General features: G+C 45.5%; 3 protein-coding genes and 1 pseudogene across 6 annotated transcripts; 3 read left to right on the plus strand and 1 right to left on the minus strand.

The window, feature by feature from the left end:
- The first annotated feature begins 643 nt into the window (after positions 1-643).
- Positions 644-1,061, plus strand: LOC122700275 (annotated as a pseudogene).
- A 4,834-nt stretch (positions 1,062-5,895) lies between these two features.
- Positions 5,896-11,588, plus strand: TMCO6 (transmembrane and coiled-coil domains 6). 3 transcript variants are annotated; one of them, XM_043913015.1, is made up of 12 exons: positions 5,896-6,089; positions 6,207-6,319; positions 8,082-8,197; positions 8,304-8,487; positions 8,780-8,884; positions 9,047-9,132; positions 9,357-9,473; positions 9,680-9,791; positions 9,895-10,081; positions 10,225-10,319; positions 10,747-10,914; positions 11,146-11,588. In XM_043913015.1, the coding sequence occupies exons 1-12, from the start codon at positions 6,005-6,007 to the stop codon at positions 11,257-11,259; spliced, it is 1,482 nt and encodes a 493-aa protein (XP_043768950.1). In that variant the 5' UTR covers positions 5,896-6,004; the 3' UTR covers positions 11,260-11,588. The 3 variants fall into 3 exon arrangements, with proteins under 3 accessions (XP_043768950.1, XP_043768951.1, XP_043768952.1); XM_043913016.1 differs by lacking the exon at positions 9,047-9,132 and having other exon boundaries at positions 9,337-9,473; XM_043913017.1 differs by lacking the exon at positions 9,047-9,132 and having other exon boundaries at positions 9,684-9,791.
- A 72-nt stretch (positions 11,589-11,660) lies between these two features.
- Positions 11,661-13,831, minus strand: NDUFA2 (NADH:ubiquinone oxidoreductase subunit A2). 2 transcript variants are annotated; one of them, XM_043913029.1, is made up of 3 exons: positions 13,658-13,831; positions 13,429-13,535; positions 11,661-11,858 (listed from the first exon to the last, which is right to left on the minus strand). In XM_043913029.1, exons 1-3 carry the CDS (start codon positions 13,756-13,758, stop codon positions 11,767-11,769), a joined length of 300 nt encoding a protein of 99 aa, XP_043768964.1. In that variant the 5' UTR covers positions 13,759-13,831; the 3' UTR covers positions 11,661-11,766. The 2 variants fall into 2 exon arrangements, with proteins under 2 accessions (XP_043768964.1, XP_043768963.1); XM_043913028.1 differs by having other exon boundaries at positions 13,396-13,535; positions 13,658-13,816.
- Positions 13,832-13,928: 97 nt separating this feature from the next.
- IK (IK cytokine) lies at positions 13,929-26,091 on the plus strand. Its single transcript, XM_043913004.1, has 20 exons — positions 13,929-14,080; positions 14,647-14,713; positions 16,604-16,696; positions 17,213-17,272; positions 18,282-18,449; positions 18,674-18,788; positions 19,256-19,326; positions 19,415-19,461; positions 20,535-20,698; positions 21,606-21,714; positions 22,067-22,106; positions 22,266-22,485; positions 22,725-22,743; positions 23,209-23,287; positions 23,583-23,663; positions 24,214-24,271; positions 25,234-25,322; positions 25,503-25,611; positions 25,784-25,818; positions 25,903-26,091. The coding sequence occupies exons 1-20, from the start codon at positions 14,065-14,067 to the stop codon at positions 25,928-25,930; spliced, it is 1,668 nt and encodes a 555-aa protein (XP_043768939.1). The 5' UTR covers positions 13,929-14,064; the 3' UTR covers positions 25,931-26,091.
- The last annotated feature ends 1,325 nt before the right edge of the window (positions 26,092-27,416 follow it).

The raw sequence follows: 27,416 nt of genomic DNA on the forward strand, positions 1-27,416 counted from the left end.
CAAGATATGAGTATAGTTCAGGGTGAAATACGCCGACTGACTGCAGTCAGACAAACAGGCTTGGAATCCCAACACTACCACTAAGGTTGTAGCAGTAGCCCTTCATTGTCGTCTTCATCAGAGTCTCTGCATTCAGAGCACCCAGGCTACTGAAGCCTGACTCCTCAGCAAATTCCATCACCTTAACAACAAAGATCTACTGTGTAGGGCAGAAACTCTATTCAATATCTTATAGTAACCTGTAATGAAAAAGGATCTGAAAAAGAATATACATAAATGACTGAATCACTTTGCTGTACACCTGAAACTAATGTAACATAAATTAACTATACTTCAATTTTTAAAAATGGTTTAAAAGATTCCATCATCTTAGGGGAGACACTCCAAGTTAAGAGGGGCAATAATGGTTTTGCAAATGTCCCCAAGTCACAGCTTCATTCAAAAAATATCCACCATTTGTCTACCAAGTGCCAGAGCTGATGCCAAGTCTTGGGATGCTGATCTGATCATCACACAGTTCCTCAAGAATTCTAGAAGGTGAGGGAGGCAAATGCAGACACAGAACTACAGTCCATGGTGAACAGGATTCTTACGCAGGAGAAAATAAGGACTTGTGGGAGCTCTAGAGAAAGAAACAGGCGGGTCCCAGCTTGGGCGGCGGGAGGAGCGGCAGCGGTCAGGCTACTCAGCTTCGCGAAGGCTCTCGGCGCGCCGCGGCCCTCAGGCACCCGGCTCTCGCCCGTCCCGCCGCCACGATGCCCAAGAGGAAGGTCAGCTCCGCCGAGGGGGCGGCGAAGGAGGAGCCCAAGAGGAGATCGGCGAGGTTGTCAGCAAAACCGGCTCCTGCAAAAGTGGAAACGAAGCCAAAAAAGGCGGCGGGAAAGGATAAATCTTCAGACAAAAAAGTGCAAACAAAAGGGAAAAGAGGAGCAAAGGGAAAACAGGCGGAAGTGGCCAACCAAGAGACTTAAGAAGACTTGCCTGCAGAAAATGGAGAGACTAAAAACGAGGAGAGCCCAGCCTCTGATGAAGCAGAAGAGAAAGAAGCCAAGTCTGATTAATAACCACACACTCGGGATGTAAAAAAAAAAAAAAAAAATAACCACACACTCAGTCCTGTCAGTGGTCCCTGTTTCCCTTCTTGTACAATCCAGAGGAATATTTTTATCAACTATTTTGTAAATGCAAGTTTTTTTAGTAGCTCTAGAAACATTTTTAAAAAGGAGGGAATCCCACCTCATCCCATTTTTTAAGTGTAAATGCTTTTTTTTAAGAGGTGAAATCATTTGCTGGTTGTTTATTTTTTGGTACAACCAGAAAATAGTGGGATATTGGATATGGGAGGCTTTGATTGTCTTGGGTGTCAGCTTAACATTCCATAGATGGGGGGTAGCTTTTATATCCTATAATACAAAAGCATACTAAATGGCAGTTTGGAGTCAGTTGTGCATTTAATGTCTTGAACACTTTAAATCACTTCTCTTCCCATATTGTTTTGGTAGAATTATTTCCTACAGCAAACCACTTTTTGGTCTTGGCTCTCCTGGTCAGAATTTTGTGCACTATACTATAACATCTTTGGTCGTGGTAGTCCAGTTTTCCTAGTAACTTGGTTAATGTGCTGTGAACGATCGACAGTTTGGGTATGTAGTGTATATGATATTAAATTGTGAATCAGTGGGACTTATGATGTAACAACATATCAATATTTGAAGATATTGGTACTTGATATCCTGTTAAGGAAAGTTTGCTCCAAATTTTAAGCTGGAAAGTCACTGGAATAACTGTTAAGAATCACAACTACATGATATTTTAGATTTCTGGTACGTATGTGAAGAATTGTGTACAAATTGAAATGTCTGTGTAGTGATCCTCAAAACAACCAATAAAATCTCAGTTATAAAAGGAAAAAAAAAAAGAGAAAGAAACAGTTAGGCCTGTAGTAGGACATGGGGCTATTTCTTACAGGGTTAACAGTGTTGCCAGGCAGATAAGTGCAATAAAACAAACAAACAAAAAACAAGCTCTCCTCCCCCACCAAAAAAGAAAAAACAAAAACAAAAATAGTTTGGGCAGCTGTGACTGAGCAGACACTCTGGGCAGAGTATAGATTTTTCCTGGGGACTTGCCTTATCTTTCATATTATGAGAAAGATGTAGGGTCAGAAGCCAGCCTGTCCCATAAGGAAAGGGACAAGACCCAGATCCTATTCCCCAGCTAGATCATGGTGCATCAATAATGATACTCAGGGAATTCCCTGCTGGTCCGAGGGCTAGGGCTCTGTGCTTCCACTAAATAAGTAAATAATGCTCAATAAATGATTGTCCAGAGGCTGGATGGATGCTGGAGCTGAAGGGAAGATGTGGAGGATAAGATGATGTTCTGCAGATATTTAACTAGATGTTTCATGGAAGAAATCAAAGACTTCCTTGACTAACTCCAAGAAGTGGAATTAAATCCAAGGGAAGGAAGTTGGTTTGAAGAACACTTTCCTTTCTTGGATTTGTTCTTACTTGCACTTTTGCCTAAGTAGTAGCTTTCAAAAAATTGTTGTTGTGTCCATCTCTTTGCAACCCCATGGACTGCAGCACACTAGGCTCCCCTGTCCTTCACTAACTCCCAGAGTTTGCTCAGATTCATGTCCATTGAGTCAGTGATGCTATCTAACCATCTCATCCTCTGCTGCCCTCATCTCCTTTTGCCTTCAGTTTTTCCCAGCATCAGAATCTTTTTCAATGAGGCAGCTCTTTGCATCAGGTGGCCAAAGTATTGGAGCTTCAGCTTCAGCGTCAGTCCTTCCTGAATATTCAGGATTGATTTCCTTTAGAATTGACTGGTTTGATCTGTTTGCTGTCCAAGGGACTTTCAAGAGTTTTCTCCAGCAACACAATTTAAATGCATCAATTCTTTGGTGCTCAGCCTTCTTTTTGGTCCAACTCTCATGACTACTGAACCTTTTTTGGCAAAGTGATGTCTCTGCTTTTTAATATGCTGTCCAGATTTGTCACAGCTTTTCTTCCAAGGAGCAAGTGTCTTTTAATTTCAAATGATCAGCAGATTCTATAAGAATTCCTTAACTTTTTTTTTTCTTGGCACACACCTTGCCCAGGATCTTAGATGCCCACCAGGGACTGAACTTTCTGTCCTCAGCAGTGAAAGCATGGAGTCCTAACCACTGGGCCACCAGGGAATTGCCTCAATAAAAATTCTTAAGTGCTACCAGGACTCTACTCTCTTGGAATTGTGAAGGGTGTTTGGGAGGAGAAAACATCAAACAATTACACTGTAACAATGACAGCTGTGAAAAGGGTTATGAAGAAGTGTATGATGCCACATGCTCTCAAACAGGGGCACTGGTCCAGTTGTTCTGAGTAGGGCAGTGGATATTTTGAGAATGGTGTTAGTTAAAGGAAGGGGGCTGGTTGTAGTAGAGGTGGGGTGGCAGAGACTGGGCTCCAGACAATGGAACAGCCTGTGCAAAAGCCCAGAAGAGAAAAAAGTGCAAGGCTTGTTTAGGGAACAAAAATCCTAGGAGAGATGAGTAAGGCACGGCTGGAGAGGTATGCAGGAAATAGGAAATAGGGCTTAGTTGGGCACAATTCAGATTTTTGAGGGTATGGAACAGTTTTTGTTTGTTTTGGCCGCGCTGCCCAGCTTTTGGGATCTTAGTTCCAGAGGGCGGATTGAACCTGGGGCTATGGCAGTGAAAGTGCCTATTCCTAACTAATGAACTGCCAGGGAATTCCCTGGAACTCGGTGTTTAATTCACCAGTGTTTCCCCATTACCTAGTAGATTAGTGGTGCTCAAAGTTGATGAAACAATTACTTTATTGTAAAAATAATGCCATTCACTTTTTTTTGCCATTCACTTTTATGCAGAATAGTGATCCATAATTGTATTTGTCTCATTTTTCTCACCCGTAAAATAAGGATTTTTACTCTCCAAGCCAGGCTTCAGCAATACGTGAACCGTGAACTTTCAGATGTTCAACCTGGTTTTAGAAAAGGCAGAGGAACCAGCGATCAAATTGCCAACATCCGCTGGATCATAGAAAAAGCAAGAGAGTTCCAGAAAAACATCTATTTCTGCTTTATTGACTATGCCAAAGCCTTTGACTGTGTGGATCAGAATAAACTGGAAAATTCTGAAAGAGATGGGAATACCAGACCACCTGACCTGCTTCTTGAGAAACCTGTATGCAGGTCAGGAAGCAACAGTTTGAATTGGACATGGAACAACAGACTGGTTCCAAATAGGAAAAGGAGTACGTCAAGGCTGTATATTGTCACCCTGCTTATTTAACTTATATGCAGAGTACATCATGAGAAACGCTGGGCTGGAGGAAGCACAAGCTGGGATCAAGATCGCCGGGAGAAGTATCAATAACCTCAGATATGCAGATGACACCACCCTTATGGCAGAAAGTGAAGAAGAACTAAAGAGCCTTTTGATGAAAGTGAAAGAGGAGAGTGAAAAAGTTGGCTTAAAGCTCAACATTCAGAAACATTCCGGTCCCATCACTTCATGGCAAATAGATGGGGAAACAGTCGAAACAGTGGCTGACTATTTTTCTGGGCCCCAAAATCACTTCAGATGGTGATTGCAGCCATGAAATTAAAAGACACTTACTCCTTGGAAGGAAAGTTATGACCAATCTAGACAGCATATTAAAAAGCAGAGACATTACTTTGTCAACAAAGGTCCATCTAGTCAAGGCTATGGTTTTTCCAGTGGTCATGTATGGATGTGAGAGTTGGACTATAAAGAAAGCTGAGCGCCGAAGAATTGATGCTTTTGAACTGTGGTGTTGGAGAAGACTCTTGAGAGTCCCTTGGACTGCAAGGAGATCCAACCAGTCCATCCTAAAGGAGATCAGTCCTGGGTGTTCATTGGAAGGACTGATGTTGAAGCTGAAACTCCAATATTTTGGGCACCTGATGCAAAGAGCTGACTCATTTGAAAAGACCCTGATGCTGGGAAAGATTGAGGGCAGGAGGAGAAGGGGATGACAGAGGATGAACATCACCGACTCAATGGACATGGGTCTGCGTGGACTCCGGGAGTTGGTGATGGACAGGGAGGCCTGGCGTGCTGCGGTTCATGGGGTCGCAAAGAGTCAGACACGACTGAGCGACTGAAGTGAACTGAACTGAAAATGGGGATAACTGTCATGGCAGCGTCCAGGATTTAGCTAGCACTCATCACTGAGAGTCATTGTTATTGGTGAAAGGGCATTCGTTATCTTCAGGGTAGTTTTTTAATTTTATTTTATTTTTTGCTTTGGGGGCTTTTAAACCGGCACTCAGGATTTTAGTTCCCCGATTAGGGATCCAACCTCGCCGACCCCAACGGAAGCGCGGAGTCTTAACCACTGGACTCCAGGGAAGTCCCTTTAGAACTCAGGATAGTTTTGAATGTTCTTTTAGACTGTGTTAGGGGCGGGAAGGTTGTGTTTGCTGACACTAGTAGCCGGGGGTTTCCGATGTCGGCAGCCGAGAAACCGAAGGCAGAGGGACAGCTTGTTTAGTCGCAAAGTCATGTGGGATTCTTTTGCGCCAGGGTTGTCTGTCCATGCGATTTCCCATACAATACTGGAGTGGGTTGCCATCCCCTTATCCAGGGATCGAACCTCTGTCTCCTGCATTGGCAGGCGGATTCTTTACCACTGAGCCACCAAAGAAGCTCAAAGCCACAGCTGCTACTTGGAATTCGCTTGGCTAAAGGTCCCATCCCTCAGTCAGTGGCCCCTCCCCGCCCTCGCCCCACCCAATCCTGTCTTTTCATCTTCCCTCCCCCCGGTCTGCCCCACCCTCTCGCCGCTTCGCCCAGGCCGGCCTGTGGTCGCGCCCCCTCGTTCCGCCCCGCCTTCACTTCGCTGCGTGCCCCGCCCACTGACACCTCCCTTTCCGCCCTGCGCTGCGCCTGCGCCGGCTGTGTCCTGTTTTGGATCTCTGGGTAAAGTTGTTGGCTCTCCAGTTCGTGCAGAATTTTTCCACTTCTGTCATGTGGAGCGGACGGCGAGGCCTCCTCAGGCCGTTAGGCTGCGGAGTGGAGGAGCTACGGTGCCGCCGGCGGGAGCGGGAGGCAGGTGCGGTGGGCGAGGGAACACTGGAGGATGGGGTTATGGAGGTCGGAGATGGGGCAACGGGACGAGCCCTGGGTTGTGGGTTCCCCTCCCATGCTCAGCCGTCTCCTTTCCCCTCAGCACTGCGGAAGGCGCGGAGGGAGCAGCAGCTGGTCAGCAAGAGGCTGCTGAGAGACGAAGCTACGGAGGAAGCCGAAGAGGGATGTGTGGTCGTGATCCTTGGAGAAGCCGAGGTGAGCGGTCAGGGTGCGTGTTGAGAGTCACACCCACTAGGCGGCAGATTCCTTCTCTTGTACTGGAGGGCTGTCTCCAAACCTGAACGCGGACCCTTCAACACCTCTCTCCGTCTAGTGCTCAGTCGCTTCAGTCCTGTACGACTCCCATGTACTGTAACCCGCCAGGCTCCTCTGTCCATGGCCTTCTCCCGGCAAGAATACTAGAGTGGGTTGCCATTTGCTTCTCCATCCGTCTAGTGGGCCAAGCCAGAAACCAGGAAATCATTCTTGACAACTCTCTTCCTTACCCCCACACCAGTACATCATCGAGTCCTCCCCTCCCCTGCCCTGTTTTCCCCTCCCCTCCCTTTTTTGCCTCCTACCTCTTTACATGGCGTTGCCGTCAATACTGACAGTACCCTTTTCTCTGCATACTTAACAGAAGCCTCTTAACAGGTCATCTACCGAAATTTTGCCTCTCTCAAATTCATTCTTTGGGAGGGGGGTTCAGGATGGGGAGACACCTGTACACCCGTGACTGACTCATGTTGATGTATGGCGAAAACCACCACAATATTGTAAAGTAATTAGCCTCCTATTAAATTAATTTTAAAAAATTCATTCTTTACACATCAGGCAGATGCGTCCAAAATCCTTCCTCTGATCTACACACTCTAGCATAGTATAACTTCTGCCATTTGCAGTCTTATCGGTTTACTCATTTCAGCCACATTGTCCTCTTTTCAGTTCTTGGAACAATATACCAGCCCCATTCTTCTCTATGGCCTTTGCATTTGCTGCATCTAAAGTAGGTCTGCAGAATGTTAATTATACTAATTGTTTGCTTGTTTGTTACCTTTTTTCTAACTAGACTTTATCCACAGGAACCTAGACTTTATGTTATTTGTCGTCATTGAAAATTCAGATGCTTATACAGTATCTGGTGTATAGTAGATGCTCAGCATTTATGGAATAAGTGAACAAAAGAACTTATTTCAGCTCATTTATTCATTTAGCAAACATCAGGCCTACTCTATGTTTATACTATGTTTATGTGTATAGTTTATGAAGAACTTATACATAGGTTACGTCATTTATTCATTGTGTGTCTATTTTGTACCAAGACACCTATGCTGGGTACTCAGGTACACAAAAAAGAAGAGTCCCTTTCTTTGACATGTTCCCAACCCACTGAAGGAGACAGATGTGCTCCTACCTGTGGTGAAGAAAACATGAGGCACAGTAGAAACCACTGTCTTCCAAAGGATACCAGAAAGAACTAATTTCCCAGAGGCAGTTAGAAGAGAAAGCTGAAGTGAAGGACCTGTGGATGGTATCCCATGCAGAAGGGATGGATATTGCAAAAGCTTGGAAACATTGAAAAAACAAGTCATGTTATGCTAAATGTTGTTGCAGTGTCAGTTGTATGGGGACAATGGCTGGAGGGATAGGTTATGCCAGGCTGAGAGATTTAAATGTTATTCTTGAAATAACCCAGTAAGACACCAGAGTAGATGTTACTCCCATTTTTCAGGTGAGAAGCTGGGTTTAGTCCCCTGTAGAATAAGTGGCAGGACTGGTATTAAATGCAGTTTTGATTCCCTCTTCTGTCCACTCTACTACAGGGTTAGCATTTATTAGCCATAATAGTGTGAATGACAAGTTCTCGGGATTATGCCATATTGGAGGGCTCACAAGTGAAGTAGGCAGAGCAGAACTCATGCCTTGCTATCTGGCATCGATGTGTTGCCATGTCTCATTTCCCTGTGCTGTGCTGCAGATCCAGGAGTTCCTGCGGTTGGCCCAGCGGGGGATAGAGGAAAAGGAGAGGGAGAGGGCTCTGGTCAGCCTTCGTCGAGGCTTGCAACACCCTGAGACACAACAGATCTTCATCAGGTCAGTGTGGATGATGTGAGTGGGTGGCTGGGGCACTGGGGGATGGACAGGGGTGTGGAGGGGATGGGCCGCCAGCTGAGAAGGACTCTGGTGCTCACTCATGTAGGCTGGAGGGCAGCATTCGGACCCTGGTCGGGCTCCTGACCAGCAACCAGGCCCTGCTGCAGCTTGAGGCGGCTCGGTGCCTTCATGAGCTCTCTCACTCTGAGCAGTCTGCGGTGGCTGAGGCCTGCCTGCCAGCCACTTCCTACCTTCTCACCTACCTCTCCGGTCACAGCTCAGACTTTATAGTAAGCCCTGTCCTACCTTGTTTTTGGTTTGGATTTAAAAATTATGCTTTTGGGTCCAGTTTGAGCTGGCAGGTAGGTTAAAGAGGAAAACCTGGTTCCCTGACAGCCACAGCCATACATGCACCATCACCTGCCACTCCCCTGTGCCCAGATTCTCAAGGACTGGGATGCTTCATCTTTCCCATTCCCACCCTAGCCCCTGCCCACGCCCCCCCCACCCCCAACCCCATCCACCCCCGGCCTGAGATCCTGAGGTAGGCCAAGCCCAGTGCTTTTGTTGTTCTGCTCTCAGGAGCTCTGTCTGTATACCCTGGGTAACCTGATTGTGGAGAGTGAGGCTGTGAGAAGGCAGCTTCTGCCTCAGGGCATTGTTCCGGCTTTGGCTGCCTGCATCCAGGTGAGTGTCCACCTCCTTTCTTCCTCCTGGAGTACCCATCTCCTCACACGGCCCACCTGCTCTGGTTAGGCAGCTGCAGCCTCTTCTCTGCGCTAAGAGGTTGAAAGTCGTAGGAAACCTTACGGCCTAGCTTCCAGAGTCAGACCCCTGCTCTGCTCCTAGTCTCCCCATCTGACTGTGCTGGAAGCCCTTGGATATGCCTTGTCCCAGCTTCTGCAGGCTAAGGAGGCTCCAGAGAAGATCATCCCGTAAGTCAAACTCATGTGTAGGCAGGTGTGACCTACTCAGTAGTGTAGCCCCTGGATGCCTGACTGAGTCTTGTTTCCAACGCGTTGGACATTTTAACCCCATGTGCCTGACTGGGAAGAGCTTTGGGTTTTGGGCACTTTGCCACCTGCTCTTCGGGTTTGGGAAGAGTGATTGACATCTTGCCTTCCATGGTTCCTACTCAGAGCTCTGCTTCTACTGACAGCTCCGTCCTGGGCTCTACTCTCCCCCAGCACATACTGCAACTGTTACAACCCGGCCCAAAGCTGAACCTTGGGGTAGCTGTGGAGTTTGCCTGGTGCCTTCACTACATCATCTGCAGGTAATAGGGCAATTGGGAAAGTGCCAGACTTCCCCTGGGGCTTCCTTCCATGACATTCAGGCTTTAGTTTCTGAAATTGTTGGGATAAGTCTTCTTTCTTCTCTGGTCCTCTCTTCTTGGAGCCCAGGGAACCCACAGACCTAGGCTGTTGGCCGGCTTAATGTAGGACTGACTGAGTAGTTGACTGCTTGCTTCCTGTTGCCCAGCCAGGTCAACAATGCTCTGCTCATCACCCAGGGGGCTCTAACCACCCTGGGGCTGCTGCTGTTGGACTTGGCTGTGGCTGTCCAGAGAACTAAGAATGCAGGACTGGAGCTGGTACGTGGACAGGCCAATATCTGGCTGACCTTCTGATTCAGTTCCTGCTCGTATGCAGGTTGCCCCTTCCTCCTTAAACCTGAACCCCTGCTCGTCTTTACAGCTGGTATGCCCTGTTGTTCGGTGTCTAAGCAACTTGCTGACAGAGGCAGCAGCAGAGACTGTGGGAGGGCCAGTGCATCTCCGAGATGAGCGTGTTGTGGCAGCCTTATTTATCCTTCTGCAGTTCTTCCTCCAGGAACAGCCCAGCCTGCTTCCTGAGGGCCTCTGGCTCCTTAACAACCTCACTGGTAAGCACCACAATCTGCCTTGGCCTGGACCTTTAGCTCCTGGGAATATTTCTTCTTGGTCTGGGCTGAGGTGGGTAGGATTGGGAGTGGGTTGGTTTCATGCCTGAGTTGGAGGAACTTCACTCTGACATTTTCCCTTTCAGCAAACAGCCCTAGTTTCTGTACCTCCTTGATCTCCCTGGATCTGATTGAGCCCCTCTTGCACTTGTTGTCAGTGTCTAATGTTGTGAGCGTATTGGTAGGTATTTGGTTCCCTTGGGTCCAAGATATGGTGGCCTAAGTGTAAAACAGTGGGAGCAGACCTGAGCCCTCAGAAGTACCCTGAGCTGAGAGCTGGCAGGTGGTGTGGTATGGATTCCTTCAGAGCCATACAATCACAGAGCAGTCTAGGTGTGAGTTCCTAAACTGTAGTTTACTAGTTATTAACCTTGGGCATGTCAGCTAACCACCTTAAACTTCAGTTTCCTCATTTATAATTGGGAATATAATCCTACCAGAGGGTGCCTGAGAGGATTACAGAATATGCATATTAAGAGTGCTTGGCAAAAAAAAAAAAGAGTGCTTGGCATGGTGACTGGGCATGTGGTCAGCACTCCATTCCAGCTATCTTTAAAATCTTTGGGTTTCATTGTTTGTGGGGACTGTGTACATGTTTCTGTCTGCAGGTGCTCACAGTTCTGTGCAACGTTGCAGAGAAAGGTCCCGCTTACTGTCAGCATCTATGGCCAGGGCTCCTGCTCCCCACCTTGCTGGACACGTTGGCCCTCTCTGACACTGAAGTAGTAGGCCAGAGTTTGGAGCTGCTGCAGCTGCTCTTCCTCTATCAGCCAGGGGTGGGTTTCTGGCCTTAGTCCCCAGTTCCCCTGTTCCACCGTGGCCCCCTTCCTTACAGTCTTTAGTTAGTTCTCTGGGCCTGGCTAGCCTATGTGGGCTCCAGGTTCAAACTTCTGTACTCTTTTTGGGAATGCACTCTTCCAAGAAGAGGTGGGATAACTCAAGGCTGTGGTGTTTGTGTGCTGCAGCTCAGGGACCCAGTGTTGAATCTCTTTCTTCCCTGCTCTCAGGCTGCCCAGGCCTTCTTGCAGCAGTCAGGGCTGCAGGCCTTACAAAGGCATGAGGAGGTGGCACAGCTTCAGGATCGCGTGCATGCTCTCCAGCAGACAGCTCTTCATGGGTAACCTGACTTCTGAAAGTCATGTACTCCACTCCTTATCTCCCATACTCCTGTGTCCTCGCCCATAAATCCCCTTTGGGGGTTTAGAACCATAATGGTATCATGCCCTCAGCTCCCACACCTAAGCCTAAGCCAAGACCTCTGGATCCCAGCTCTTCCCCTTTCACCCAGCACTGTCCAGGCAAGAGGACCAGATGGAACTCAGTGTGGTGTACTTAATACCGGTCCCTGGAATCTCCTTTTTTCTTTTTCTTTCCGTTTTTTTTTTTTTGATTCAGTGGCTCATGGCTTTTGATGGGACAGAATAAAATAAAGTCTTATTTTTATATTCAACTGCTTTTCCTCAGATGGTTGCACAATAAGGGGTAGTCGGTGGGATGAGAATCAGATCATCTTGAGACAGCATTTTCAGCACAATCTTTATACAGAACAGAATACATTTCTCCACATTGTACTCAGTCCAGCAGAGCCCAGACTCTGGGGCTGTTGTTCCTAATCCTCAGTGGAGACTTCAGGCTTTGCTACTTAGCACATTCTCCAGGGCTCTAGTTACCTGATCAGCACTGAAGTTGTTCAGAGAGACATTCTTCTCTTGGCCAAATGCTGAGGAGACAGGAAGATTATTAATTATTCACTCTGCACTGTACAGGCTACCAAAATAGTCTTCTACTTACACTCTTGGTAGGATAGGAAGGGTAGTAAAGAGATAAGACCAAAAGGTATCTGACATGCCTAGAATTTATCCAGTGGGTCTCTAACATATCTTGGAAGCCCAGGTCTAAATAGAATTTTGGCTCATTCTGGGTGGTCATAATGGGAAGGAAAGTGGTTCAGGGAAGTTTTAAGGGGCATGGTAGCACTGATTATTAACCATTGTGAGCAGAGTATTACATGGGCCTGCCTCTTAATTGTGCCCATTTAATGGCTCCTGTAGTTCATAAACTAAAGTTATTTGTGTGTCCATCTCCTCTAGTCTACTAGCTTTCAGAAGGAAAATTTTTTTCCTGCAAACAACTTTTAGTGCATGGCATACTGCAGTTAGCTGCACTGTTAAAACCAATCTGCCCTGGGTGTGACTCCCTGCCTTCCCCCAGACATTCCTAGGGCAAAGTGTAATTAAAAGCTGTGATTAAAAATACCATTATTCAGTGAGTGAAAGTGAAGTCGCTCAGTCCTGTCCGACCTTTGTGACCCTATGGACTGTAGCCTGCCAGGCTGTGCCATTCATGAAATTTTCCAGGCAAGAATACTGGGGTGGGTTGCCATTTCCTTCTCCAGAGGATCTGCCTGACCCAAGGATCGAACTTGGGTCTCTCACATTGCAGGCAGACTCTTTACTGTCTGAGCCACCAGGGAAGCCCAATTGTTCAGTAAGTATGAATATTTATTGTGTGTCTATATTCAGGCAACATAAGAGTAGTTTTCAAATTGTGGTAAAATGACACAGGTAGTATGTTAATAAACACTTGGTAAAATGAAATAGGGTAAAGAGGCAATGTTACATAACTGGTCAGGGAGTGCCTTTTTGAGGAGGTGATACAGAAGTTCAGACCTACAAAATAACCTGAATTGTAACTGGAAGAGCCAGCTACTTAAGTCTGGCAGAAGTGCAGTCTAGGATTGGGGAACAAATGTAAAAGCTCAACCGTGTTATGCATCTTAGCTGAATAACGTTAGGCATGTTCCACACAATTGTTCATTCAGCGCTCTCATCTCTAAAAGATGAGAAAAAGGAATCCACTCCTCATATACTTAAGGTTCAAGAGATTTGGACAGGAAAGCACTCAACACGGCCTAGCAGTAAATGCTCAACATAGCATTATTTTAGGGTTTTACTACTGCGATTCCCATATGCCACCTGGACCCGCACTGACCACTGGTAACTTGAAAGGACCTACATTTGGTGGACTGGACCAGCATCTCTTCTCCCTTAACTGAAACCTGAACTACAAAAACGATTCCTATGCAGGGCAGGGCCCGCCTCCACATGTTACTTGGATACAAACACTCTAACTCTGCAAATGTATATTTCCTTATTTGCAACAAGATCATAGCAAAGCTGAAGTCTGAGTCCCAGTCCCTGTATAGGTTTCTGTGACCTTGGGCGGCCCTTTCTCTCTTCGAACCCTGTTCCCCTCACCGGGGTCTCTGGTTCCCTGCGTCCCGCGCTCACCGTAGCGGGCCCAGAGCTTGGGCTGCACATCCGAGCACTCGCGGATTAGGATGGGCAGGTCGGGATTCGCTTTCTTCAGCTCCACATAGCGTTTCTCAATGAAGTCCCTGCGGGGCAGGAGAGAGCACCGCGCGTGCGGTGTGGGCACGGGCCTCTCCAAACACCCGGGAGGTCGAGGTCATGACCCTGGCGTCCCGAAGCCCACCCGCCTCACTGGGCCGCGCCTCACCTGACACCCTGGCTGCCGGGCGAGCGCTGGCACAAATGGATACGAATTTCACGAAGGCCCAATTGCCCTCGGACCCCACGAATCGCTGCAGCCGCCGCCATCTCGGCTAGTACTCAATCATCCGCCCTAGACCTTCCGGCCAAGTAATCCTATCAGATCAGCCTCGGACGCTCCAGCCCTGTGATAGGTTGGCGGACGCAAGGGGCGGGGCTACGTTTAGCCAATGCAATAAAAGCATTGCCAATCAACTCCTGCTCTGATTTCTCCGCCCGCTGCCGAGACGGAAAACCTGGGGCCCGAAAGGAATTGTGGGTGGTCTCCTGAGGTGCATTGTGGGGAAGTTCCTGTAGCGTCTGTGTTGTTACCGGATCCTCGGTCGTTGTTGGGGTTGAAACACCGCGGACGAAATGCCGGAGCGAGATAGTAAGGCTCGGGTCATCTCTTCTTTTTTCCCCGCGGGACTCGGGACATTTGGCGTGTTATTTTGGCCTTCAGAATTTAAGCCGTATATGTGGGGGGGTGGGGCGGAGTGGAGGCGGGCCGAGTGTGACGCTTAGAGCCTGGCGAAGCAGTTGGGCCCCGAATGAGGCCGGGAAGCTCCAGATTGTCCCTGAATCTTGTTCTTGCCCCAGCCCACGACAGATAAGATTTATCTGTGAACCTCCCCCAACCTCTGTCACTTAATTTTCAGTTACGTCAATTTATCTTTCGCGTAGTATCTTAGATGCCATGTTTAGAATTTCTTGGCTGATCCTCCAGCCTGGTTTAGGGGTCCCGTCCTCTGCTCTCCCGTAGCTGCTTGTATTTTTCTGCTTCAGCATTTTTTACATTGTATTGTCAATGTCGCGGTTGTTGACTTTTTTCCTCACCAGATTGTGAGCAAGTTGACAGGAAAAGACATCTGTATTGTTCACTACTGAATCCCCAAATTTTGCACAGGATCTGACTCTAAAGAGATTGATTAAATTAATATCAATTCTTTTTCTTAGGCGAGCCGTTCTCTAACCCCTTGGCTCCAGATGGCCACGATGTGGACGATCCTCACTCCTTCCACCAGTGAGTGTTTTGATGTAGAACCGTGAAAATGAGCTGGGGAATGAGCGAAGTGGTGGTGGTGATGGTGAAAGAATTCTCAATGTCTTGTCAGGAAGAATGGTCAGAGAATCATACCACTTGCCCCTTTATCTCTGTGAACTTTAACTGGGTCAGGCCAACTGCATCAAAGTGTTAGAGGGGAAATAATGGCAGGGTGAGTGCTAATTTTTAAAAATTTATGTTTAATTTTTCATTATTTAGGAATTAATTTTTGTATAAAATTAAAACATCAGAATGAAGGCAATGTTATCTTTGATAACATACCCAATTTCAGTCCCTATTTTAGAGGTAACCACTTTACCTTTTTTCATGGCAGTGACAAGGACTCCTTTTTTTTTTTAAGTTTGTCTTTTGTCAGTTTAATTTGTAGATCTCTGGTACAGAATATAAGAGGGTACAGGGAAAGTTTTTCCTACCCTGCTTGTTACCTACATACTTGTTGGCATCAAGTATACTAATAGCCAGTCCTACTTGATTCTTGTTCTGCCTCAGCAGCAACAGAGACCAACCCTCACCCTTACTGTGATATTCAACTTCATCTTCCTCCCAGGCAAGATACCCTGCCTTCATTTTCCCTCACATCTTGTCCTTTGGCTTTCTCTTAGCTCATGCCTTTTCTCATCAATGGCCCTCCAACGAGAGCATGGGTCCTCAGACTACCTGGCAGGGAGAGGCATGTGAGGTTCATGTAGTAAGTGTCCAGATGGCTGGAGCTGGACTCTGCCACACAGTACACACAGAAGTGATTCCATACTGGTGCCACCAACTGTGATGGCTGCACATCCCCCACATAGGTTTCAAAAATGCTGGTGGATCAGGGCCAGGGCTCAGACCCTAAAATCCCACCCTCAGAACTCTATAGTATGGGATAGCTGTGTCCTAGTGACCCCAAGTGGAAATGTAGTCAGCCCCGAAGTAGGAATGCACACCTCTGCTGAAGGACTCCCTTCTTGACCTAACTCTAGTCAGGCTTCTGCAGGGCTTATGTTTTTTACCAGGTCTCCCGAACCCAGTTGTAGCAAAGAATTCTGTTAGGGTATGGAAAATACCATCAATCAATCAATCAGTGAGATCCAGTCACGCCTCTCGATATCTAATCAAATTCCTCTTCCACCCTACCTTTGATGTCTGAGTAATTTTCCATAAATTCCCTTTTGTCTCTGTTGTATTCAGAGTTGAATTTTCATCCCTACCCCCTTTTGCAATAGTCTTAATTCCTATTTTCATAGTATTGAAGAGTCATTTTTGGGGAGACCTAGCAGGATTCTTTGCTATAGTGGGCTCAGCAGGCCAAGGAAGAGGCCTACTCTGAAGAGAGTTCAAAGGAAACTTACTTGAGTTTGGTCATTGTACCAGTTAAAATTACATTTTATACCATCAGTGGTATGTTCTCCACACTTGGGAAATACTGTCACAGTCTATTTATTAATAGTCTCCAGTGAGAGTTTAGGTTGTTCCCAAGTTTTTATTATTTTCAAAACTCTTCGATCTCTTTTACAGGCCTTATGCATATAATGCCAGTAATTGACCAGGTTAAATAGACATGAATGGAGTTGCTGCATCATAGGATATTACACATTTAGATTTTAAGAAAGATCCTGCCAAATTGTCCTCCTAGTTATCTGTGCTGATTTATATTCCTGTTAGCGATAAGAGAATATCCACTTCCCAAATTCTCACTCATTCTTGATTTATCAAACTTTTTAATCATTAGCACTGATGCATTAAAAAGGGCATGTCTTTGTTTTAGCTTGTATTTCCCTGATTTCTAGTAAAGTGAAACCATATTTTTTACATATTCCTTTTCCAATTCTCTTCGGGTACTAATTTTTAAAAATTTTTGCCCTTTAGATCAAAACTCACTAATGAAGACTTCAGGAAACTTCTCATGACCCCAAGGGCTGCACCTACCTCTGCACCACCCTCTAAGTCACGTCACCATGAGTAAGTTCTGGGGTAATCCAGTCTGTGTTCTGACTATTTCCTATGGAAAATTTATTGAACTAGGTGTCTTATGAACTTGGAAGCCTTTTTTTTTTTTGAAGTCCATGGTTGTGATTCTCTCCCTCTTGAAATTGAAGCTCCAGGAAAGACTGGGATGCTCTAGGGATCTCAGTTTTTCTCGGAGTATGTTCCACGGACCATTTGTTGGACCAACTAGAGTTGCTGCTGGTGCTTAAATAAGTAGGTTTCTGGATCCATTCCAGCCCCACAGACTCAGATTCTAGGGCAGATATTTGGGTATATATAATTTTAGTAATCTTTCACATGGTTGTGATACTTTCTAAAATTTGAGAAGGACTCACCTACAAATATTGACATGGATCTCTGCCTGATTAAAACTGGACAGTTTTTGCTTTGGTCAGTATTCTAGGCTTTTCTTTAATCCTTAAGGCCACTTCTTGGGATTTCTGGGGCTGTGGCAATATTTTGCTATCAGTGAATTTCTTTTTTTGCTAGAATGCCAAGGGAGTACAATGAGGATGAAGATCCAGCTGCACGAAGGAGAAAAAAGAAAAGGTAAAGGAAGGTGGAGGAGTATTGGGTTTTTTGGTGGATGGTGTTTGGGGGTAAGGAATAGGGGCTAGTTAGGAGCCAAGAGATTGAGGTTTTCCTTTCTTGCCTTGAGGTTCTCTGCTTTCGTAGTGGAGAGGAATGATATTTAGAATGTAGTTTATTGGGCAGTTTAGGGCTTTGGAGCCACCTTGTGGTGTTTTAATCTCGCCTTTACCAGTTTCTAGCCTGGATATTCTTGGGCATTTTGCTCAATGTCTCTAATCTTCAATATTCTCATGGGTAGAATCAAGATAGTGATAATAATTTTTATTAGGTTGTCATGAGGATCAACTGTGACAGTCCATGTAAACACTTAGTATCAGTTCCTGGCATATAGTAACCATCCAGTCAATCTTGGTTGCCACCATCATTGTCATTGCCATTATTTATATGACACCAAGCTTCCTGGATCTCGAACTTTACTTTTTCCTTTCTTCTTGAGGAGGACTGGTAAGAAATGGCTTATTTTCAGGTGAAATTTGGAAGGTGATAAACATTCAGGTGACTTTCTGGTTGCCATATGGAAAAGTCTCATACCTGTAGAGACTCAGTGATATAGTACTGGGTGATAGTGAAGGATTCTGAAGCAACAGATGGAATATACTGAGGTGACTTTAGAACAGCATATCTGTGAGCTGGAAGATGCTGTAGTTCTGATTTTGAGGACTGTCAGGAGGTGGCCAGGGACTTCCCTGGTGGTCCAGTGGCTAAGACTTCGTGCTTCCAATGCAGGGCACCTGGGTTCAATCCCTGGTCAGGGAACTAGATCCCACATGCCCAAGTGAAGATTGAAGATCCCTTGTGTCGCAACTAGGACCTGGTGCAGACAAATAAATACTAAAAACAAAAAAAGAGGTGACCAGCAGTTCTGTCAGGACATATATGAGCTTTCAGCATAGAGAGTTGGATGAAGGTATAAAGAAACAGGCAGGAACAGGTTGAGCCTCACACATTTGCCTTTCCCTGGTCACAGTTATTATGCCAAGCTTCGCCAACAAGAAATTGAAAGAGAGAGAGAACTAGCAGAGAAGTACCGGGACCGTGCCAAGGAACGGCGGGATGGCGTGAACAAAGATTATGAGGAAACGGAACTGATTAGCACCACAGCTAACTACAGGGCTGTGGGCCCCACTGCTGAGGCGTGAGTACTGAGCGGGCCAGGGCATGATTCTCAGCATTGCAGAGTCATACAGCGGCAGTATGAATTCTTCTCATTTTCCTTGCTCTGGAAAGTCTTTTCCCCATACCAAGCCATTTCAAGAGGCACTTCCAGCTCACAAAGGATGGTTATTTTTTTTTCTAGGCTTCATTTTTCAATTTATTTATTCAAATGATGGTTCTTACGTGGTCTGTTTCATTCTCCAGGGACAAATCAGCTGCAGAGAAAAGAAGACAGTTGATCCAGGAGTCTAAATTCTTGGGTGGTGACATGGAACATACCCATTTGGTGAAAGGCTTGGATTTTGCTCTGCTTCAAAAGGTGAGCCTTGGTTGGTAGGTGGAGAGTAATACAGCCATGCTGAATGCTCTTGTAAGGGCCTAAAGGGTGACGAGGGAGACTGCTCTTAATTCAAACCATCTAAAAGGTCTAACGGTGACCCTTCTGTAGGACTAGTTGCTATTTGTCCTTCAAGTCTCAGCCTCAGTTTTATCTTCTTGGGGAAGCAAACCTTCCCTCATCACCTAGGTATGGTTGTCTCCCCACTCCTCACCTCCTACTACCTGCACACTTGTGTAGCTCTTCTGTTTTATTTATAGCAGTTATCACACTTTGTTGTTTAATTGTTTAATTTGTCTGCATTTCTTTTCATAAGCCCCATTAAAGCAAGGACTATATTGTTTTCTTTAGTATTAAATTCTTAGTTCCTGGCATAGTGTGGCATAATGGTGTTCAGTAAAGATATGTAAAGTGAATAAATGGGTAAACCTTAAGTGCTTTCCTGTTAGGTACGAGCTGAAATTGCCAGCAAAGAGAAAGAGGAGGAAGAAATGATGGAAAAGCCCCAGAAGGAAACTAAGTAAGTAAACATTAGGGAGAGCTTGAGAGTTTAGAAAGGTGGGGCCAAACATAGAAACACATTTAGCAAGAATGTTCTGTCTTTTCAGGAAAGATGAGGATCCTGAAAATAAAATTGAATTTAAAACACGTTTGGGTGAGTATAGAATTTCTGTCCTAGTGCCTCTGCATTCCAGATGACTTGTGGGGAATTTAGTGCTTTGGGCAGGATAGGCTTCCCTTCTCCCTCAACCTACTTTTATCTCTTTTTTTTGTCCCTAAAGCGGGTAGCTCCCACATACTACTACTCTTAATAGAACTCAGATGTAGAGTTATTCATTTAATATATATTACTAATGTCCCCGGTAGTTACTTCACATATATTACTAATGTCTCTGGGCTTCCTAGGTGGCGCTAGTGATAAAGAAACTGCCTGCCAATGCAGGAGATCCAGGAGATGCAGTTTCCATCCCTGGGCTGGGAAGATCCCCTGGAGGAGGGCATGGCAACCCACTCCAGTATTCTTGCCTGGAAAATCCCATGGACAGAGGAGCCTGGCAGGCTACTGTCCATAGTATGGGTCGCAAAGAGTCGGATACAACTGAAGCGACTTAGCACACTCGCACGCACTAATGTCCCCTCAGTTAGACTGGAAGCTCTCTCAGATTTGGGCTTATCCATTAAGGGAGGTAGCATGGTTGGTGATTAAAAACTCCAAATTCGGAAACCTGCATTTGACTCCTGTGGTGAAATCATGCAAGGCATGTGATTTGGGGTGCAACCAACACAATTTCTCAGCTCCTGCTTGTCCACTTGCAAAAGGGGGTTAATATTCACCTCTTGGGATTATTGGGACAAAGAGAAATGATAATGTATAACATGCCTATCACATTGGGCATGTTGTAGTGCTATTTTTCCCCATCTTCAAATCTTCATCAGTATTACCTTAAACTTCATCCTTCTTCCTCACAGGGCCTAATACAATGCTAGGCTCACAGTATTTAGAAGGCAATGTAAGAAGGGTGGATAAGAGCTCAGACTTTGGAATTAAATGGCCAGGGTCCCATTCTTTGTTCTGTCTCTTAGTAGCTCTAGGAGTGTAGCAGTCAGATTAAGTGGTAGTAAATCACCTAACTCTCAGCGTTGGTATACTTATCAGCTAAAAGTAAACTGCAGCTGTTGTTGTAGAAGGTTCTTACTGGCTACTTGCTGCTGTTTCTCTTTTTGTAGGCCGAAATGTTTACCGCATGCTCTTCAAGAGCAAAGCATATGAGCGGAATGAGCTGTTTCTTCCAGGCCGCATGGCCTATGTGGTAGACCTGGATGATGAGTACGCCGACACAGACATCCCCACTACTCTTATCCGCAGCAAAGCTGATTGCCCCACCATGGAGGTGAGTGACCCAAGTCCCAGGAGCCTGCCACACGAGCCTTAAACCTGGTAATCAGCCTTGATGTTGCCCTGAGCCTCATCTACCGCATTTAACCAAGTCCTGTCCACATTTTAACCTCCCAAATCTCAGTTGAATCCATTGACTTTTCTGTCTCTGCCAGTAACGCAGTAACATTCCAGTCTTAGCCATCATCTCTTGCTGAAACTATTAAAAGAGGCTCCTAATTAGTTTCCACACTTCCACTGTTTCCCTTTCAGTATTGTATTTACTTTTATTATTATTGAGATGTAATTTGCATACCGTGCAATTCACCCCTTTAAATTTTACAATTCAGTGGCTTTTAGTATGTTCATAGAATATACTGTGAATGTATAACTGGCATCAAAGTCAATTGTAAAACATTTTCATAAAAAAAAGAAGCATTTTCATCACCCTCAAATAGAAACCCTGTACTATATGGCCACTACCATTCCCCTTGTCTTTCCATCCTCTTTTCCACTATTTTTATACATGGCTAGAGTGATCATTCCACAACATGAATTTTGTTTCATCATGGTTTAGAAGCTTTTGATGATTTCTTACTGTTAGAATAAAAAGCAAAATCTTTATCATGGCCTGTGAGGCCCTAGCCTTTATCATGGCCAAAGGCCCTAGCCTCTGCAACCTGTTTTTACCACGCTTCCCTGTTTGTTCTCCAATCATCCTGGCTTTCTTGAATGTACTAGATTCACTTTTGACCCAGGCCTTTGTATGCTGTTTCATCTGTCTGGAATGTCCTCTTACAATGCTTACTCTACCTGTCTTCACCTAGTTAATTTTCACCCATCCTTCAGTTTGTTAAAGTAAATGAATGAATAAATGAAGAGAGTCCTGCTCAGTGGGATAACATTCTTCTTGGATTTTTCAGGCCCAGACCACACTGACTACAAATGACATTGTCATCAGTAAGCTCACCCAGATCCTTTCCTATCTGAGGCAGGGTACCCGCAACAAGAAGCTCAAAAAGAAAGATAAAGGTAACCTGGAGGGATAGGGAGAGGAACCTTACCCTTTGAGGGGCATTTGAGGATGGAACCAAGGTCTCCTGGAGCCTTCTGTTTCCAGAACTTCGGGAGGCTCCTGGGGACCAGAGAAAAATGGGAGCGATGAAGCATTAGGAAGGGGATAGTTACATCTGGTTTCTGTCTGCTTGACCCACCCAGGAAGCAGTGGTCAGTTTTGAGGCATGGGGAGGGGAAGTAGGGATAGCTTTTGTTGTCCCATCTTTTAAAAAGAAGATGTATAAAAGGGTATTGAGAGCTGGGGAGCATGGTGAGGCTGGGTGGAAATTAACTCAGGAGTGTTTTCCTTACTCTCTTTATGTTACAGGGAAAATGGAAGAGAAGAAACCCCCGGAAGCTGACATGAAGTATGTGTCCTAGCCCCTGACTCCTAGTCTGAGGGAAGAAGGTCTTCTGGGTTTCCTGTCTTTGGCATTTGGGGGAAGCCTTGGTGTGAGAATCTGGAGAAATGGTTGGGGGAGATGGAAATATGTGTGACTTTGTCCGCTTGGGATTTGTTTTCCTAGTATATTTGAAGATATTGGGGATTATGTGCCCTCCACAACCAAGACTCCTCGAGACAAGGAGCGGGAGAGATACCGGGAACGGGAGCGTGATCGGGAGAGAGAGAGAGACCGTGACAGAGAGCGGGAGCGAGAACGAGACCGAGAGCGGGAGCGGGACCGAGAACGAGAAGAAGAGAAGAAGAGGCATAGCTACTTTGAGAAGCCAAAAGTGGACGATGAGGTGAGTGGGAGTCCCGGGCACCAGATGGAGGGGCTGCCCATCTTTGCGGCTGCCCAACCAGGTGTAGAACCCCCATGAGTTATATAGGTGCCTCATGGCTCCATAGCAGCAACTGGGTCAAGTAATCTGTCCTGGAAATGTGGGCAAGGGGTGGGGTAGCAAATTGTTTCAAACTTGAGGGAAAGATGAGTGGGCATCCTTTTTGGTGACACTCACTTCAGTTTCTGTTTTCTTTCCAGCCCATGGATGTTGACAAAGGTGAGTTGTACCTGTGGCATCTTGCATTGGCTTTGGCAGTGCTGCTTTGTTCTGGACTGAGAGTCTGACTCAGTTCAGAGCTGCCAAGGGCAGGACTGGGGAACTTCTGATTCTGGGTTCTCGAAAGATCCATGTCTTGCTTTATGGGGTAGATAGAAGATAAGTGTGGAATTCACTCTTCCTGCACAATGGTAGGCCATATTTGCTTTGTTTGATGTAATTCTCCCAGCTGTGGGGTTCTGAGGATGTGAGGCGGGTTGAGCAAAGGATATGCTGGGCACACAACTGCATCTCAAGAAGAGTAGCTCATTTTGAGTTGAAATGTGATTAAAACTTCATTAGTTAAAAAAGAATTCTGTTGCTTAAAAAAATGTTCTTACAAAAAGCACAGGTGGGAAGGGTGTTGTAGGGAAGAGGTTGTAAATTCCTTATTTCAGAGTCTGAACAGAGTTCTCTCTTGCGCAGGACCCGGATCTGCCAAGGAGTTGATCAAGTCCATCAATGAAAAGTTTGCTGGATCTGCTGGCTGGGAAGGCACTGAATCATATCCTTTATTTCAGTGTGTTCACGGGTTCTAGCAAACTGTTCTCTTTTCATTCCAACTCCACCTGCTTCCCCATAACCACCACCCCTTATCCCCCACCCTCACATGTCTTGCTCTTATCTTTTTGTGCTGGATTTTGAAAAGGATGAAGTTATGATTTTCCACTTTTTCAAAAGACCCATTCACATTCTAGCCCTTTTTTTAAGAGTTTTCATGTTGGGGCTTCTAGCCCTTGGCCCTTCCTGCTTGAAGTTTTTCTGCTGTTGGTAGGATTATATTCTTTAATGTAGCATATGCTGAAGAAGCCAGAGGACAAGAAGCAGCTGGGAGATTTCTTTGGCATGTCCAATAGCTATGCTGAGTGCTATCCAGCCACGTACGTGAGACTTTTTCTTTTAATAATAATCGTCACATAGCTTTTTATTTATTTTTGATTAATTTTATTTTTGGCTATGGTGGGTCTTTATTGCTGTGTGCGGGTCTTTTCTAGTTGCGACGAGCGGAGGCTACTCTCTAGTTGCAGTGGCTTTTCTTGTTGCGGAGGTCAGGCTCAATAGTTGGGACACACAGACTTAGTTGCCCCCCAGCATGTGGAATCTTTCTAGATCAGGGATTGAACCTGTTCCCCTGCTTTAGTGGGTGGATTCCTAAGCACTGGACTACCAGGGCAGTCCCGAGACTCTGTTGAAGAAGGTGGACTGGGATGACTGGAGAACAAGGTTAGGGGTAGTAGAAGTGAGGTGGAAATTTGACTTGCTGGAACCCAGAGGTACTTCTTACTGGACAAAGTATTCTATTAGGCTCTGTGTGGGAGGCCTAGGAGGGATGGCTATTCCTAGGCATATAGTCTCTTAGTAGGTAGGTTTCTGAATGAAGCATAGGTGTCTAGAATTCCACCATCTGTTAAACTGTTGCTTTTTTTTTAGGATGGATGACATGGCTGTGGACAGTGATGAGGAGGTGGATTATAGCAAAATGGACCAGGTGTGGAGCTGGAAGAATGGGTGGGAACAGTTACTGTTTAGCATATATCCTGTTTCCTCCTCCAAAACAGCTGTCATTTCCTGAGGCTCATCTTCCAGTCAGCTAGAGGAGTAGGAGCAGTGGCATTGTGGGGTCTTGGGCAGCTTAACTGTTTTAAAGTGTCAAATGAGATAGGGCCAAAAATGTGTTTCTTTTTATTTCCTATAAAGTGCCAGGCTTTGACTTCCATCTTAGGCAGTAAGCAGGTCTTTAGTGCACACGTAGAAAAGGGCAGAAAGAATTTCAGTTTTTAGAAAATAACTGTCAGGAGAAGAAGGGAAATAACTTGAGTTTTATTATAGCCAGGATTGATATTTTCCTCTAACTTTTAAACAAACAAAAGCACCAAACACCCATAAAGGTGAAGAAGTGTCATGTAACTTTTTCCTTGTTCTCTCTGTACTTTTATGCTTAATAGCATGGTTTAATTCTGTTTTGGAGCCTTGCTTAACCCTGGCTCTGCCAAGTATTAGTGTTGTGACCATGTCAAATTATGTTACTGCATATTCTTCAGTTTCCTCATTAGGAAAATGGAGAGAACTCTTAAGTTCTCTCAGAAGAGTTTCTGAGAGAATTAAATAAAGTACATGTTAAGTGTGCAGAATATTGCCTGGCCCATAGGAGTGAGTGAAGTGAAAGTCCCTCACTTGTGCAACTCTTTGCGGCCCCATGGACTATACAGTCCATGGAATTCTCCAGGCCAGAATACTAGAGTAGGTAACCTTTCCCTTCTGCAGAGGATCTTCCTAACCCATAGTAAGTACATAGTAAGCACTTATTATTGTTTATTAAGGTAGGATTTATTGATGATAAAACCTGGGATTATGGGAGAGCCTGGCTTTAATCAAGGGCTAAAATTTCATTTCCACTGACAACTCTTCCTTCCCTGCCCCCCCCCCCCCCCCCATTCTGTCCTGAAACAGGGTAACAAGAAAGGTCCTTTAGGCCGCTGGGACTTTGACACCCAGGAGGAATATAGCGAGTATATGAACAACAAGGAGGCTTTGCCCAAGTGAGTCTTGGTACTAAATACAGCCAAGAGTGAAGAGAGGGATGGGGGTGGTTAGAGGGTGTAGTGTGGCTGAAACATTATGAAATCAGATCTCTGCTCATAGGTCCTCTGGGAATATCTTGCTACTGCTCTGCAACCTCTGATGCTTTCTTCACTCAATTCCCCTTTTTTTCCCTTCAGAGCTGCATTCCAGTATGGCATCAAGATGTCTGAAGGGCGGAAAACCAGGCGCTTCAAGGAAACCAATGACAAAGCAGAGCTTGATCGCCAGTGGAAAAAGATAAGTGCGGTAAGTGGGACTGATTCTGGGTGGGAGAGCCTTAGCTGGGAAGACATACTGGCCCACAGATTCAGGAACCAGGCAAGGGGTTGGAGAGCCATGGAAGTAGGAGAGAGGTCAGCCTTGGATTTCAGGTGAGCTTAGACTGGCAGTTTGTCAACTATAACTGTTCTTCTTGCAGATCATTGAGAAGAGGAAGAAGATGGAAGCCGATGGGTGAGCAGCAACATTCTTCCTCTGTGGGACTGGTGAGAATTGCTTAGTATATTGATCTTACGTTCATTTCTCCTTCTATTGCAGAGTTGAAGTGAAAAGACCAAAATACTAAAATCTCTGGTTCCAACTCCAAGAATAATCTTCATAAGGATTTACTCCCCACTGCTTGCTTTATACAATTCCAAAAAAAAGTTGAAAGATTTTTGTGTGTGTGTGAATGTATATAAATTTTATTGTATAATGTTTTGATCCCATTAAAGTTGGTTAACCTGCTGTCTTATCTTATGTATATTGAGGGCCCAGGTACACCAAGAAGTCGACTAATCCCACTGATTGTATAAAAATCACATGGAAAAAGTCAGCTCAGTCCTTTACTGAGCTGTGCTTCTGTTAATAGATTTCTCGGCTGGAAGAAGCACAAGCTGGAATCAAGATTGCCAGGAGAAATATCAATAACCTCAGATATGCAGATGACACCACTCTTATGGCAGAAAGTGAAGAGGATCTAAAAAATCTCTTGATGAAAGTGAAAGAGGAGAGTGAAAAAGAAAACTAAGATCATGGCATCTGGTCCCATCACTTCATGGCAGATAGATGGGGAAACAGTGGAAAGTGTCAGACTTTATTTTTGGGGGCTCCAAAATCACTGCAGATGGTGATTGCAGCCATGAAATTAAAAGACGCTTACTCCTTGGAAGGAAAGTTATGACCAACCTAGACAGCATATTAAAAAGCAGAGACATTACTTTGCCAACAAAGGTCTGTCTAGTCAAGGCTGTGGTTTTTCCAGTGGTCATGTATGGATGTGAGAGTTGGACTGTGAAGAAAGCTGAGCGCCGAAGAATTGATGCTTTTGAACTGTGGTGTTGGAGAAGACTCTTGAGAGTCCCTTAGACTGCAAGGAGATCCAGCCAGTCCATCGTAAAGGAGCTCAGTCCTGGGTGTTCATTGGAAGGACTGAAGCTGAAACTCTAATACTTTGGCCACAACATGCGAAGAGTTGACTCATTGGAAAAGACCCTGATGCTAGAAAGGATTGGGGGCAGGAGGAGAGGGGATGACAGAGGATGAGATGGTTGGATGGCATCACTGACTCGATGGACATGAGTTTGAATAAACTCCGGGAATTGGTGATGGACAGGGGGGCCTGGCGTGCTGTGATTCATGGGGTTGCAAAGAGTCAGACACGACTGAGTGACTGAACTGAACTGAACTGAAGCAATATATATAGTAGCCAGGATACCCAGTGGAGAAGGGACGAATGACCCTTACTGATAGCACAGAAAAACAAGGATGATTGGTCTTAAATATCAGACTCATCTGGGGACCTAGTCTTAGGGTAGAGGTTCTCTGGGACTTCAGGTTAGCCCAATGGGCTGCCAGTCTGATCCCAAGGTTGTGCACGACTGGACTCTAGGTGAAGGCACCTGATGAGAAACACTTCTGGGAACAAAAAAAACTTTTCACAGATTTATTCCCTCCTGGGATCTTCAGTAATTCCAAGCAGAAATCACTGCTTACTGGGTTGGAAGGGAAGTGAGGAATCCCTCACTTGAGGAATCCCTATCCTAGATAAGAGGGGTTTGGTGCCCTTCAAC

This window comes from Cervus elaphus, chromosome 9 (assembly GCF_910594005.1).
Source record: "Cervus elaphus chromosome 9, mCerEla1.1, whole genome shotgun sequence".
Classification (NCBI taxonomy): Eukaryota; Metazoa; Chordata; class Mammalia; order Artiodactyla; family Cervidae; genus Cervus; species Cervus elaphus.